Raw genomic sequence first — 17,248 nt, forward strand, 5'->3', positions numbered from 1 at the left:
TGGAAAATGGCAAAAAAAATAATAATACAGAGAATAGTATTAATGCAAAGTTGGTATCAATTACAGTATAGGCATTGTTTTAAGAATAGATGTTGGATACCACTTTTTTTTTTCCATATACCTCTTGAGATGACTCTTGAGTAGTCACCAATACAGATACCAAGAACAGATACCGGTAGGACTAGTAAATTTCCCCCAAAAACAATGACAGATCATTTGAAAGAAAAGCCTACATGTTCCAATAAAGCATTTTCCTTTAAATTGCATGAAATTAATGGCAAATGTATATTCTTCGAATTTGTAATTTATGGTTCTTGATGATAAAACGGCCACTAGTGGGCTACAGAGACTGGTATCGACCACCATCACGAGTATTGATACCTTGAAATGAGGCTGGGTATCGTCCCCATTAACATACCTGGTATCGGTACTCACCCATCCCTAGTTTGAAGTTTTGCTAAATAATTTGATCAATGCATTTCATGTATGCATGTGGTTGGCACATGTGCCTCACAGTCAAGAGGTTCTGTGTTTGAATCTTGGCACAGGCCTGCCTGCGAGTACTCCAACTTCTTCCCACGTTTTAAAAATGTGCAGTATATGTTTGGTTCATTTAAGACTCTTAATTGTCCAAAAATGGCTGTTAGCGTTTATGTATCCTGTGTTGACTGGTGACGAGTCCGGTCTCACCCAAATATATGTAAAAATATAGGATTTGGAAAATGGGTGGATACTGGATAGATAAATATATATATATATTTTTTTAAATCATACATTTGCCAACCAGGTTATTAAATCCATCAGCATCATTATTAGTGTCACTCATCATAATAATAGCCGCTGCCCTGCTGATAAATTGCTTTATTATACGGTATACTATTCTTACTACGGCAGGTTGTGATGTTGTTGGGTTGACAATTGCCAGAATAAAAATAAATAAAAAAATATGTGAGTACTGATTGTGAGTCATGTTTGCCGGAATAAATTGAAGAGTGTTCTTTAAAGGCAACAAAATTCTAATATAATTAGCCATATATATGTGCATTATTCTCTCAGTCAGTTAGTCAATGGGTGTTCGTAAAGAGTGCACATACGTTTCAATATTGAATGCAAGAATGATTATATTATAATAATTAGGTACTGTACTTGAGTCGATTTTTCAGAGTATTTCATTTATTAACAACTTTTTACTTTTAGAAAACAGATCTATGTACTTATGACTCATCAAGTTCTCAAAAAAGGCTTATTATTTCCCCCTCAACATCTACTGGGTAAAGATAAAGAGAATGTGGATGAGCTTTTGATTGATTGAAAAACAGAAATCAAGCAGGTAAAATTGATGATTTACCTCAGAAATGAATGCCTTGGCGGTAGCTGGACTCATGAAAAGCACGGCTCTGCGTAGCGTGTCCCTGTAGCGGTGAAGCTCCTCCACCCGCATGGTCCTGAACAAGCTAGTGATCATCATGTTGACGTTGGACTCCACCTTTTGGAGGGACACGTCCATGCCCTGGTGGGAGGCGCGGTCCAGGAATTCTTCAACGCCGCGGATATCTGGTGAAAGGAGAAAAGATGATCACGACTTGGCTGGGGCTATCAGAGATGATCTCCGTTCAGGTGTGGAAAAAGGATTCAAACTTTAAGATTCAAACCCCGAACCTCTTGAAAGAGAGGCTGCGAGTCAGACACACCGAACATTACTCCAACAAAATAAACATACATCAATAATTTAGATGATTTCACTTTATAACCAAGATTATATTTCAGTTGGTATCATCGGAAGGCAAAAATATGATTTTAAATTAAAAAAAACTAATATATATGAAAACCGGATGTCTTAACCTCACCAAGCATTGAAAATGTCTTCCATTATGATTCCGATCTCCTCACAATATGCAACATTTCTCATTAATGCTCTGAAATTGTCGTATTCATGCAAGCGCAACATAATCCCACCCTTTCCTTCAAATTCTGAGTCCAATCAATCGAGTTAATTGCATAGCTACGACACCGACAATGGTGGCAATGTCATTTGTTTTCATATCAAATACATCATTAGGTTTCTGCTTTACGTATGACACACAAACCAACGTATAGGCACGCACACACAACCACAGACCTCATTAGCGGGGGATATCAACCAAAGTGTCTTAATTAGGATTACCTTGACCTGCATGTACCTCATTAAGTGTCGAAGCGTTCAAGCAGTGAACAAACTGACACTTGTATCCTGATTTTGTAACCACACAAATGGCTTTTGGTATCGATAATTGCTTCTTTTTTTTTTCTTTACAAAATTCAACAACACTGAATTATGTCATGACCTACTTATGTATAGGTTCTGCACTTTGATAGGAATACAGTGAACCCCAGAATGGATTATTCTCATGCTGCAGCTCACAATAGGACACACACACATGAGCTGTTTTGATAACACTAAATAATAATAATAATAAATCTTGCCATATTTGACCAACATTTCCTGTTCTACTGGTAGATCATTTCTATTAAATGAATACATATGTCATGATTTGGGTTTGTGGTGATTTTAACTAATTTGATTAGATTTAGGCCCTGTTCACACGGCTTTGTTCCTCCAAAAAATCGTATACAGACAGAAAGGTTTCAAGACATGCGAGTGTCCAAAAGAAGACGTTGAGGACGTTTAATGGCTGTAATGCATATGCCAAGTCGGGAGTGGCGCTGTAGCACAGCCACAGGGAGTTTACAGAAAGCATAGAAGAAGAATCAGCGAAGAAGACGAACCGTGATCAGAATACCCGATAGGCCAAGACTTTTGAAACCGTGAGGCCGCCATATTACTACTCCCATGAAACGTTTCTCGGCATACGATCCTATACTTTTACAGTATCGAACTTGGAGAACATTTGAAACAGTACTTAGTAGAAACAGCATGATTTATGATGTTTTAAATTTGTTAACATAAACAAGAGGACTTCAGACATTTTACCACTTGCCTTAAATACATGTTTAAATTACATGCTTATTGATGTTTACATATTTAAATCTAATATTGGGGTCTAAGGAACTGAGCGATAAAAGAAAAAGGGGATCTTCAAAATAGCTTATACAGTAGTCTGCTCGCGAGATGGGAGGAGTAAGATGGCCGCCTTGTTGCTTCAACAGCTTGCACGGGTGTGTATGGGATATCGGCTACCCAGTAATATATACAGATCAGTGAGACGCACACATGAGAAGAGACAAAGGCGGGTGATTCAAGTACAACAACATCCAGCAAAATATTTAGCTGTAAAAGCATTACGGTTGCTTTTTTTGTTCTTTTGAAATTATTATTATTATTTTTGAGTGCACACCTTCCTTACCTCCCTGCTTCTCTGCAATTGGGTCCTCAACCCCATACTAACTGTGATAATATATATATTTTTTAATTCAAAGACCAGTTTTTGCAGTGCAATTGTGTACGCTTAAGTTGGATAACCATTTGACATTTAATGCGGTGACAAATGTTCTGACTTTGTGTGTACTTTGAAGGTGAGCTTATCCAGAGGAAGACTAAACTTGTTTTGCAGTTTGCATTCTATTCTTTCATCATTACTGATGACAAACTGTTATACTAAGCAGCCACGTTGGCCAAGTTTTATTTCCAATTCTACAATCCCCATCACTGTGATTGGCTGACTAGTCCAGGCTCTACCCTGCCTCTTTTACCCAAAGTCAAATGGGACAGGCTCGAGCTACAATGCAACTAATGAGAATAAGTGTTAAAGTAAACAGATGGGTGGGTGGTCCCCATTACATTTGATGTCTTTGTGACATTAATTCTGCAGTGCCATCAAAGGAAAAAGAAAAACAAAGTATGCCAAAAGAAACACACTTAATGAGTGCGGGGCTCCTAAAAAAAAATCATTCAAGGCGATTTAGTTGCTATAACGAAATAAAGTGATTTCAACAGGGTCTTCGGACATCCTTGCTGTGGCCTGAAAAACAGATATTTTTAGTGTGCTGTATGCGTGCAGCAGCCTTTTATATAATCGCCACCCAGTCGTGTTCTTCTGTTGGACATCTTTGTCTTTCCCTGAGCTTACACCTCTGGCTGTCCTTCCACCTGCACATCAACGCTCCACAAAGAGAGCTTCTTAAATTATACAATAAGCCTCAAAAAGTTGGGCTGTTTCCTTAAAAAAAACTACCTCAACCAAGAGGATGAAGTCCAAGAAAAGTCTTTAACTGAAGTCTTTTCATTCCCTTATTTTACTTCTATCCACTCAATATTTCCTTGAAGTCAAGGGTCTCCAAAGGGAAGTTAAACAACACTCTCTAAAAATAGCTTTGCACCTTCAAAGTGTTTAGCATCCTTGCTGCCCATGAGCCCAAATCTTCTACAGCCTTCTCAATCCATTGTAATTCCGACAAACCCTCTCACGTGCATGCATTAGGTGCTCAAACCCATTTCAAATCAATGTTCCAATGCCCGAAGCCATTTACACCTCAATTGCCATCATATCAGTATTCAGTTCATGCCAATGATGTTGATCTGCTGGAAGGCAAACATATCAATTGTAGTATTATATTTTATAACACATCTCAATAAAGTTTTGACAACATATTTTATGATAGCTTATCTATTGAGCTGGCCACACTTGAATCTGATGACATTTTGATGGCAAAACTATAACTGGTGTGAGGAAAGATTGATTTGATCTATTGTATAATAATACCAATGACACAAGCATTTCAAGCACTCTTCATTCATCTATCTATTATTGTAAAATATTGTTGTGGATATTAAAGCTTCAGAAATTAGGTGACTCCCTCTTTTACGCAAGTACGGGAAGTATTCAGTGCTCATTATTATTTTACTTAAGTAATTATTTCAATATTTTTCCACCCAAAAAAATACTGGTTCTTTCTTGAGATAATACACAGTATGTACTGTATTCAGAGACAAACATACCATTGTGGTGCCATGACACAAATCTACTGGAAACGTTATTGTCATTAAAGATGGTGGACTTTTTGAGATTCGGTCCTATAGGTGCTGCTGTTTTGGATAGCCAAGCTACAGAGTCCAGATGAGCCGAGCAGAGAAAAATGTAATGTCTAGTGAGAGTCTACGAAGTGAGATTAATTAGTTACGTCTATTTGAGGGAGGCATTCATTTTAAGACTAATTGGGGCCCCTCTATTATGGAAGTATAACGTTCTGCGTTTGAAAACACATACGGTAATATATAATACATCCCAACCCTGAGTTAAGGAACATGAAGTTTATTCACGTAGGAGAATGCTACATTATAAATGAGGCTAGAAGCGATAACTTTATCTACTGGGTATTAACACCGGTCCCATCACTGAGATTACTCCAGCTCATTACCCAAACGGATATATGATGAAACGAGCATGACACTCTTTCCGATGCGTATACCTTCTGTCAAGGGGTCCGTGTAATATTTCCTGAGATTAATGGAAATCAAGAGGAGTCCTGACAAATTTCTTGGTCACAGAAAATAGATGTAGGGTACTGCAAAATAAAATTTGGACTGACTTGCATTTTAAGAAGTATTGGAGATCAGGTTGAATGATTGAAACTAAGAAAGTCACAAAAAATAAGCTACTTTTTTTTTTCCATGTGTGTGCTGGGGAAAGGCGGTCCTGTCCTGTCCTGTCCTGTCCTGCTCTGTTCTTCCCTACCCTGTCCTGTTCTGGTAGGATAGTTAGAGATCATAATTTCTATGCAGAAACAATAAATACATCATATTAAAAAAAATATATATAAATGAAAGTAAGTGAGACATAACTGGTACAATACAGAACCAAGAATATTGAGTGCGATGAAACTGTACACTTACAGTAAAATAAGATCAAATAAAAATAAATAATACAAACAAATCCAGAATTTTGTCTGTATTACAACAGACAAGTAATTCATTTAAGAAAACTGGAATTACAACACAACTCAAATGTTCTCCTTTTGTAAGGTGTAATACTTATAATATGACTTTAAAGTTGGAGCAAAGGTTGAGTTGAAATAATAATTCAAAACACACGCACACACCCACACAATGGTTTTGTATACAATTTAACAGTCATGTTCCTTTTTGCTTTAAGAGCTCTATCTCCTTTTGTTATGTGCTGTACTTCACTTCTGTTGGTGTTTGACTCTCCAACCTTTCATTGCTATAGACATTTCAAATCCTCTAAGGATGTTAGCTACTAGCACCTTTTAACACTGCACGTTGAGTTGTTTCTGTGGTTATTTGTTCGCCTTGTTTCCCTCCACTGCTCCAACCAATGTGCAATATGCCGCCGGCTCTGTCGCTTCCTCCTCACTGCTTTAAAGACTCCTCTTCACAATATCTTTTATCTGTTTAGTTTTTTTGTTTTTTTGTCCTCCAAGCAATTATATGCTGGGAGCCAAATACGGACCACGGGAAACTTATGTACTCTCTGTGTGTATTCCTACCATGTTTACTTCCTTTCTTAAAAACAGGGAACTTTCCCCATCTTTTGGGCTCGAAAGTACTTTTCACCTACATTCTTAACCCTCGTTTTCATGCTTGCTTTTCCCTTCCATTTTTGTCCTCCTTTGCAGTGCTGTGTATATGACTGCCAGGGATTTGGAAAGAAATTTCATTGCATAGAATGAAATATTGGAATATATCTTTAAATATTGGGTAACAACAAGAGTCTTGCCTGCCAAAGCATTAGGTGTGTCATCTGTAAACTAGTGCTGACAAGGTTAAATATTTAAATGTTTAACTCCTGAGTGATTCTAAAAATCATGATCAAAATTCCAAATTTAGCTTAGCTTATCAAAAGTTATACAATTTGGACTTCAGCCATGATTTTCCGGAAATATTGTCTGTCAGAGGTCAATTCAACACTGGGGGTTGACCCACAGAAAGGTCACCAAAAATAGAGATGTTCGATACCACTTTTTTTTCAGACTAATACCAATACGAGTACTCAACTCTTGACTAGCCACCGATACTAAGTACAGATAACACTATAAAAAACAAAAAACAAAAACAATGACAGATCATTTTAAAGAATGACCTATGCATTCAATATAGCGCTTTTCCTCAAAATTGCATGAAATTGCCAATTTTCTATTCTCCAATTTTCCAATTTCTAGTCAGTTGAAATAAGGCTTGTATCGGCCTGATACCTGGTATTGGTACTCGCCTATCCTCTGTCAAAAATGAAAAGTGTGATGATAACCACAGAATAGGACAGGAACTTACTGTGTCACGAGAAAGTGTCAATCTACTCAATATAAACAAAGCAGCTGATTACATTTCAATTACTTGCACAAGTTAATGTTAGCAAGTTTATGCTAAGCTAACATAAGTAGAAACTAGCCGAGTAGCCTGTTAGCTAACACTATTCTGTGGGTCCAATGACATTCAATGCAGCTGTTGGTGTTTCTGCATGATAGTGTCTCAGACAATGGAGTCTGGTCGCCTCTTGAAAGTGGCTCTGGATCTTCAGCAAAACTATCTTATTTTGTCACGGCCGGACAAAGTCAGTTTGTGGGCGGATATTACTGTATGTAAATTAGCCCCAAACGAGAAAGCTCAATGCCTGCTGAACTGCTGCCTGCATACAGCACTTTTATTTATTCTAAAAGGATAATTATTTTTACTACATCCATCCATCGTTTTAGTTTAATTATATAGAGGTTCATTTCTCCTTTAACTTGCAAATGTTTAAATGATCTTACAGGGTACATTTCCTCACTTTGTGAATTCATTAAATATGCAAAAAAATGTAAACTGATTTTCAAGTAGTGCAGTCAAACCTGGCTGCAAAACCTCTCGGGAGAGGGAAAAATCCCCAAAGTCTCTCTTCTCTACATCCTCTAGTTTGCAGGCTGTTAGATTCTATATGAAGCCCACAGAGATTAAGTGCACTCTCTGGTGTAGTCAGTCGCTTCTTAAATTGAAAGCTCTCTAGTATTTGAAATGCCAGACACATTTTCATCATACATGCATACACTTGCCGAGGCTTGCAATACAACTTTCAATCTTCAAGTTCTAAAATAAATGACTGATAAAATAAAGCTATTTTTGTCTTATCTTTTAAAAAATATTTCTTTGATTGCTCTCAACACCTACTAAATACATGAAAGTTTATATCATAGGAATTTTTCAGATTTTTCTTCTGCTGAAAACATTAGATTCATAATCCTAGGTTGTCCAATCACAGTTTATTAAAACAAAGTGACAGCGATCGGATTTTCTTTTCACAATGTCGGGGCTTCATGTTAAAAAGATGTGATCCACATGGTGACAGACAATGACTTTGTTTTCTTCCCCTTGTTTTGAGCTTACGGTTGTTACCACCCATGCAACGAAAGCCTCTCCTCCATCCAACTTGTCACCAATTTCTCTTCGTCCATAGACAAACGACACTCTTCTGTGCACTATCAGCAGATGTGATGCGATAGGCCTTTGCCTCGTTTTTGTGCAAACCAGCGAGATTAGCGCTTGACGTTTTCACAGTTTTCAGAGTTATGGACACAAACGGAGGAGAAACAAATCTCCCTTTGTTGTCGAGCAGCTTGTGACTTTACGATGAGAGAATTGCTCGTAGGAAGATTTAGCATGGGATGGGTCCAATATAATTCATCAAATGGCGCACAATGTTGAGTGCACAAGGTAGCATTATTTTAATAGTTATGAACTTTAATTTACCAGATACTTGCCACAGAGCAGAAAAGGAGGACATTGCAGTATCTGTAGACCGCACTATGGCAATGACTTATATAATTCATATTGTGCACTCTTGGGGTCTAATGAGTGCATGTAATGTGAAACTTTTCTTTTTTTAATTCAAAGCTCATATCGTCACAGTTTGATGAAACCACCAATCCATCTATCCGTCCGCCTGCCTGTCTGTCAGTCTATCCATTTTTTATCGCTTGTCCTCATTAGGATCATTGAGCGCAGAGAACGCTCTGAAATTATTTCTAATCAGTCATTCTCAACTAATAATGTTTTGACATAAAATAGGACTTGCCATGTATGATGTATGATGTACCTATATATATATATATATATATATATATATATATATATATATATATATATATATATATATATATATATATATATATATATATATATATATATATATATATATATATATAACATTTTACTCACGTCATTGGACTGAAAACAAAATCAAAATAAATAATTAGAATAAATAAATAAATATTACAATAACAATAAATAGTTAAAAAAAATTATAATAAATAATCTTAATGTCAGAAGCATTTTTGCCACAAAATGGTGATTCCCACATTTGCTTTTGTTTAAGTTTGAGTATGAAATGACACAAGACAGTGTTGGCCGAGAAAATGGCATAAGCGAGAGAGACATGGTTGGTAGAAGCAGTAGAGGAGACATAATACATGTGTTCTCATCGCCTGGGTCGCAGCACTCGAGCTGAAAATAAGCACAGTTGCGCCACAGTGCCATTTGAGTGGACACATATTTGACTGTCTGATCTCTAAAGGACTCTCCTTTTAAAAAGGAGAGGTCTTTTGGGAGCCCTAGTATCATCTTAAAAAGGATAATACCAGTGCTGTGATTATCCAACTTTCTCTGTCTCTCGTATGCTTTCCTTTGTCCGTGGACAACAAGGAAGCCCATTAGGGAACAACTGTGATGCTTTAAAAGAATCTTCAGTGGCTGGCTGAGTGAACAGCATGGCCAAACCCCAGAGGACTCGTGTGGTAAACCAGTGACCACAAGCCACAGAGGGCATCTCGGGCGTGTGTAAATGTACATTCATTTTTGTGCAAACTGCGGGTCATGTTTGAAATGGCCCATTTGGGGTCACCTTTTGGGTTAAACGCTTGAAAAGTTTTCTCAGAGGTGTTCTGTGTTTGTTCAAGTCTTGTCTGAGGTTTCCTTCAGGACATTTTGCAGGATCCTGACAATATTTGGGGGTCAAAAGGTATAAAAAAAAATGTTGAGGAATGTGTGGATTTCACCCTAGTAGGGGAATCACTTTGAGTTTAGCAGTTCCATATTCTCAACCAGGTTCAAACGTTGTGTGAGGTGCAGTCCTTAACGTTTTTGCTTTTCTTGACTATTGTGTGGATTTTTCAGTTAAACACAGACAAATTTGTTAGCCTGGCTAGTAATGTTGTTCGAGTCCTGATTGGTGTTTGCTAGGCACTGTGTGTAAACCAATCAGAACATGGGATTATATTTTGGGTTGGCACTGTGTGAACGTCCCTTTATTGGGGCACTTATCTGGGTTAGGTGATTGTTACATACATGATCTTGATCAGGTATAACTAATGTGGTGGTTCCAGTCCTCACTATGGTTGTTTGTGGGTTTGCCTGAGTAATAAATAAATACATAAATAAATAAATAAAGCATACTTTGTCAGTTCCAGTGCCAAATGTGTATTACTTTTATATATACTTTTTTCCCCCCCATATACAGTGGGTGTCAATTCTATGCAGATTTTTGTTGTTTGTGGTCAATATCCTCCCAGAGTAGCGGGGTTCTGCTGTATAGTTTAAAATTGTAATATCACCATTTACTACTAGATGGCAGAAATGGCTTAAGTGCGCTGTCACCAGTTCTGTACAGTACTGCAAAGGTCACTGGACTACAACGCTCGTCTGCCTAATAATTTTTTTTTGCGGAATTTGTTTTTGGAAAGACATAGTACCGCAATAATGTTAAAATTTTCTGTGAGTTAATATTGGTTTTCTGTTCAGTAGTTTTGTGCCATCCTTGAATGGTAATTTTTATGCATGAGATCCCTGGAAAAAAACAACAACAAAACACACACAGTATGTGGTTATTATTTAACTAAAATCCTTTTTTTTAAGGCTGGATCTTTTTGGCATTAAGAAATGTATTATCAAAAATAAAATATATTAAGCTATTATGATGTACATTTGGTTCAGCAAAAAACACACATATTTTGTCCATATGTACTCATCACTTAAGTTGCTCACCCCTTTTCTATGTCATTGTTTCTCTGTTAGTACCATTATGATTGACTACGAACACAAGTTCTTGACCGTGTATTCTCTGCAGTGTCTTGATTTGGTATCCGTCCTAGATACAGTTTTCTTGAGGGTACTGCCAAAGAGCGCAACAATAATTGGGGACACATTTGAGGTGTAACAAGTTCACACTTCGTCCGACTGGGTAAGGTCCTAGTCGTTTTCACCTTAAATGGTGCATGATCTTGAGGCTGCAGCAACATTGTGGAAATATATTGTTTGAGCCAAGTGGAATTTCAAGTTGATTTCATGTTGATTGAGATATGGCCTCTCTAATTGACTTAGTTTAGCTTCTGCTTTTAGCTAAATCTTGTAACTTACAGTCACTGCTCAGGGGTTTCTGCTTTTAGCCTGTTGTGATGTAGATGTATTATTTACAGAAGATGTGAAGACAGCTTCCCACACTCGCCAACCTCGAACCAGAAGGTTCATGACTAATACCAGAATCTACTTTGCGTGGGTGATTTAACGATGGGGAGGGCTGTTACGCTGATCTGTGGGATGAGCATTGCATGTTAGCCCCCACCCACTCCCCACAAGGGCTGCATTAGTCACTATTCAATATTAATCCAATAAATAAACCGCTTGCAGTAGCTCACTCATTAGAAGATGCTTCCCTCTAAAATATTTAGTACGCCGATAAACTGCTTTAATACAGCCGAAGATTGAGTTGGAGACACCGGAATGCTTTTCAAAACAATTCCACCGCAGAGGTCCCATTGGAGATCAATGATGACCACGCATTACTTATTTTTTTCTATCGAGTGCAGTGAGCAAAATGGAGGCTCATTAAGACCATGAGAAGTAATTCAACCCTGAATCACCGAAGGCAAGAAACTACCACGCGTCTCTTTATGGGGCTTTGGGCTTGTCGGACTGCGGCGTCCACCGACTGATGAATGGCGTCGCAGCTGGTGTTTACCCACCGGCGAAAGAAAGCAAACTACTTGCTTTGACACCACTCATTAACGGTGCGTTTGAAAGAAAAACATATATTTGAGGTTTGGCCCATTAGGAGCAATGCATCAGCCGTTTCTCCTGTATGACTCACAGCTAAATTACCTCCATTCTCGAAGTGCAAGAATGCAGATGGAAGGAAAATGAAGGGAGGATAGTTTGGAATAGAAACAGTCAGTCTGCCTTGACAGAGGTCACCGTGTGGACAAACAGTACATATTCCGCTCACTGTGGCTTATAATGATGCTCCAAGCATGCCACACTTCATTATGGTGGTTTGCTTCATGCATTGGTCACTTTTTGTTGTACTGTAGACCAGGGGTCAGCAACACAATATATTTAAATACAGCCAAAACCTTTTTTGACATTTAAAATGAAGATAACATTTCATATTTAATTTTCTTTTACTTACAATTACAATATAACTAATCAGGTGAGGTAAGTCAACTCCGTTGAACGTCGCTTTTTCTGCAAACACTGAGAAATATAATAACAGGGTATACATCCAATTCAATTCAATTCCACTTTAGTTGCCAATAAATATTATTCATAACTTGCAAATATATCTTCATCTATCTATGCCAGTGACATATAATGGCAGTGTGAACAATTGAATGCTCTTTCTTTAGATTGCTGTAGGTAATGCTATATGTATTCAAATGTTGTCATTCATACAGATTTTGTCATGGCTATGTATGAGTAAATTAGCTCTGTGCTCAATTAGGCGGGCCCACATTTAACACTAATTTAATTAGTAAATAAATTGAGCTCGTTGTTTCAGTATTGATATTTTATGTGACCTTTTTGATTTTTTCAAGCGTTTTATTATGATCTTCAAATTAAGAACTCAATTAACAAATGTTAAAGGGGAATTCAACCCAAACATTGTCTTTAAAATATGTTCTATCCAGTAGTCTAAACACGGTACAATATTGTAATTAATATTGTGTTTGTGGACTATGAATTAAAAAGCGGAAATCCACTTGTTTTTATCCATCTCGCGGCAGCCATGTCGCCGCTTGCTGTCGACTGAACGTAAAATCAAAGTTGCTCAGGGCTCAACTTGCAAACATCACACGACCAAACTCAGAAAAAAGGTGAGGCGTGTTTAGTTGTTACCCAAGCAGCTGTGATGTCATTTTCAGCAAGTGGCAAAATGGCTGCCAGCTGAGCTGGATAAAAACTGATGGATTTTGCTGCTTTACTCATATTCCACAAATGCAACAGTTATCAGAATGCCATGTTTTGACTAGTTGAAGAAAAAAATTATTAAGAGGGACACTAAGTTCCACTCTAGTTTGCAGGTTTAGTTGTGGCAGTATTTAGGCAGCATGGTGGAAAAGTTAGCGGGTCAGTTTCATATTTTTGAGGTTTTGAATCTTCGCTCTATCAGGAATCGAGGTAATTTACAACTGAATGTAACCTGAGCTTTGCCTTTATACTTTTTATTTAATGACAGTGCTGTTGGAGTATCACATGTTGAACTTGATAAAATAAAATAAAAATAATTAAATAAAAAGTGCTATCACTGTGAAGCTGTGAACAAACTGATTTCGCGTCAGACTGTGAAGCAATATAGCTGCACTTCCGTATACATAAAGGACCCCAGAACATTTACCGTAAAGATAGAAGACGTGTGGGGGAAGAGATAGACAACAAGAATAAGCCGGCAAGCGCGGACTGACGTGTCAAATGAGCTTCCTGGCAGATGCGATGAAGGAAGACGGTGCTCTTGATTTAGCCATATATCCATTAACTCACTAATGTCCTTCCATGCTGAGGCACCACCCGTGCCCTTGCGTAAGTTTAATTCAAAATTCACCCCAGAGATGAGTTCCATCCATTTTAGCTACAGATATCAGCTTCTGTCTCATTTCGCTCATATCAGTGATTGAAAATGGCTCTTCAAGTCCAGGAATTCGAGCTCAAGAATAAGCCTTATCATTAATGAGGATGTTTGTTACCGCTGCAAAGCAATTTTGACTTTCATTGCCTGGGTTTGTTTGTTTGTAAGATGAAACATAAAAAACTACTTAATTCGGGGGAATTTGTGATACAGTTCTGGCTATTTTTAAATCTAGATGGATTTTTTATTCATTAAGTCTCAGCATTAGATAACTTTTTTCCTGCTATTTTCCTGCAGTTAACATTTTTGTGGTACAAATTCAATCATATATATATATATATATAGTGAATATTTATATTGCTTCTTAATTTAATTTGTACTCTTTTTTTCCCATACACTTGTATAACAATTTTAAAAGAAAAACAAAAGCAATTGTCAGACATAGGTTGAGAAAGATATGGAAAGGGGAAATCTATTTTATTATTTTTATTATTATTGATAACCTTTTAGGTTATTTTTCTGCAGATACCATACCTGTACTAAAATGTTAAAAAGTGCAGTGTGTTGATATTTATAGCACACATCATTTTACTAAATTATTTGATCAATTATGGGCAAAGTTAAAAAAGTCATGATTTATAAAACACATGATTAAAAAATATATATATATATATTTATATATTTAGATTATTTCAAATCATTTGAATGAGACTCTAGGCATTTTTTTTCAAGGAATGGGCATATAACATTCTTTGATCAATTATGGGGAACCTCAACAGTCTATTGCTTCATTTAAAAAAAAATACAATATTGGTGATGATAAACAAATGTTATATTCCTTAATATTTAATTTATTCCTTAATATTTAATTTAAAACATTCCAATTATTATTATTATTTTTTGTCTTTCAACAGTTAATCACACAATCAGTAGAACAATCTAGGGCAGAGGTGGGCAATCTCGGTCCTCGAGGGCCGGAGTCCTGCAGGTTTTGGAGGTTTCTCACTTCCAATACAAGCTGATTCCAATCAACAGGATCGTTATCAGGCTTATGCGGAGCTTGCTGATGAGCTGATCATATATCAGCTGTGTTGGAGAAGGGCAACATGCAAAACCTGCAGGATTCCGGCCCTCGATGCCCACCTCTGATCTAGGGTATTAAACAATCGTCCAATCGATTATACCCATCCATTTATGAAGGTGTACAAAGAGAGGTCAGAACTAAAATCCCTCTTACCAAAGTCAGAGTCGTAGAAGAGGACAAACTTCTGCCAGCTGTACTCGGACACCACTTGCATGATGACCTCGTTGAGGTGGACAAGCGGGCGCACCATCAGGGTGTATTCGTCGGCGCCGGGGCTGCGGCTGGTGGGCGGGCAGGCGGAACGGGGCGAGCCCGCTGTGGAGCGCTGAATGAAGAGGTGCGGGATGTGCATGGCGTCGGCCAGCGTCTGCAGGCTGCCTGCCGACATGCAGCCAATGGAGCTGACCAGGGCCAGGATGCCGCGGTTCATCAGCTCGCATGCTGCATGGAGGAAAGAGGAGAATACAACGTTTAATTCTACTCACAATTGTATTTATTTCTGAAGTATTTATTAAGGCAGGGTTCAATTGAAGATATTACTAAGTATAGATTTAAATGATATAATGTAAAACCTTGAAAAAGGCTTGAAATTCAAATTTGAACCCCTAAAACAGGCTTGAATCCTTCATTTCACACAGGTGTCAAAGTTAAGGCCCAGGAGCCTGACCTGGCCCACCACATAATTTTATGTGGCCCACGAAAGCAAATTATGTGCATCAACTTCATGTTTCTTGCTTAAATTAAAAAAAAAAGCTTCTTTTTTTTGTTACCAATCCCCCTTTCAAAATAAACATGATAATATATGATCAAACAATTTTTAATGGCCTCTATTTTATAAGTATAGTTCATCAATTTGTTGTGTTTATGTAATATGAGGCATTTGGGTTCCCAGTCATAATCGCCCTGCGATGTGGCCCACGACAAAAAATTATTTGACATCACATTGGCTTGAAACCCTAATTTAGTTTGAAACCCTGCTCCCAGACATGGGACCATTTTAGAAACCTTAACCAAGGATGAAACTTTAACCTTGACTTAAAAATCTCACCCTGTCTTGAAACCCTAATATAAAACCCTAACCGCGGCTTGAAACACTAATTTGAAGCCCTAACTGCATTTAAACCTTAATTTGAAACCATAATCCTGTCTTGAAACTACATTTCTAAAACAGCTGGATCAAAAACAACCCGATTTGGCTCAAATATCGGACTGACTGATTTTATATTTTTTTTATACAGAACCACCTTTTTTTTGTACTAAACAACCCAACAAATTGAGTTTTCTACAGGTGTATGTTAAAACACTAATTTTAAACCCCAATTCTGTCTTTATCCTTAATTTAAAACCCTAATCCTTGCTTTTAACCCTAATTCCAAGACACCTACACCTGGTTTAAACCCCCCGTTTGAAACCTCAACCCTTGTTTGAAACCCAAACTGATGCATAAAGGCTCATTTCCAAATGTTAACATGAAATTTAACATTTGTTTGAAACTAATTATGAACCCTAATCCTTGTCAATGGAGCTGCTTGTGGACGTTGTTTATCCTTGACTGGCTACATCACTTCAACTGCACATGCAGAAAGTAAGAGAATCCCATATGTTAAATAGTGCAAATCATCATGGGTGGCGACAGAACAAAGGCAATATGGTCAAAAATGTACTGTATATGTTATCCAATGCTACATTAAATAACACATATCACGAAACACAAAGACATGGACAACAAGTCACTTTTACTAGCCCCCCCCACACCCGCCCAACGACTATCAATAAAATAGAGCCTTGACACAATGATTGATGCCTTTGCCTTAAAAGCAAAGCTTTCTTTGCTCAAAATGACCATAATTGAAGCCAGTGAATGAGATTGAAGTCAGGACATGAGCCTGGAGTGTTGCGTCAAACGTCGCCGCTATTGATCCACCGCAGAGCTACTTTCAAGCACAATCACACAGCCTCAACACTTTGATAAAACTGCATTTGAAGTTTGATATGAGGAAAAAAAAGTCTGTCGCCAAAAGGATGGGATCTTTGCCATCTTTTTTTTTCTTCCTCTGAGTCTCCAGCGTGTTTGTGCTTTCCTCGACTTGAGAGCATTATCTGCGCTTATTTCGGAACCGTTCCACTTGTCGACACTCTTCTGCTTCTCACCGTGTCGGAAAAAATACCTCTGCATTGCCACCCGCTCAACCCACTCCCGTGTTATCTCCAGTCTTGTCCGAAACAGACACCCAGAAAGCTTCCCCTCAAAGCCACGCTCGTCTTTTTCATTTATTTATTTATTTATTTATTTAGAGTTGCACCCATGAATTGCCTATCAGCACCTGTGAATATTTGTACACAC

General features: G+C 37.7%; 1 protein-coding gene across 2 annotated transcripts in view; it reads right to left on the reverse strand.

Moving 5' to 3' along the window:
• grid2 (glutamate receptor, ionotropic, delta 2) overlaps positions 1–17,248 on the reverse strand; it is a 412,550-nt gene that overhangs the window by 171,667 nt on the left and 223,635 nt on the right. For both annotated transcript variants that reach the window (XM_086076174.1, XM_086076175.1), the window contains exons 3-4: positions 15,058–15,345; positions 1,349–1,554 (exon numbers count right to left, since the gene is read on the reverse strand). In XM_086076174.1, the coding sequence (XP_085932300.1) occupies positions 1,349–1,554; positions 15,058–15,345 (494 nt within the window). The remainder of the gene's footprint in view (positions 1–1,348; positions 1,555–15,057; positions 15,346–17,248) is intronic.

This window comes from Leptonotus elevatus, chromosome 5 (assembly GCF_054856555.1).
Source record: "Leptonotus elevatus isolate MCC_2025b chromosome 5, RoL_Lele_1.0, whole genome shotgun sequence".
NCBI lineage: Eukaryota > Metazoa > Chordata > Actinopteri > Syngnathiformes > Syngnathidae > Leptonotus > Leptonotus elevatus.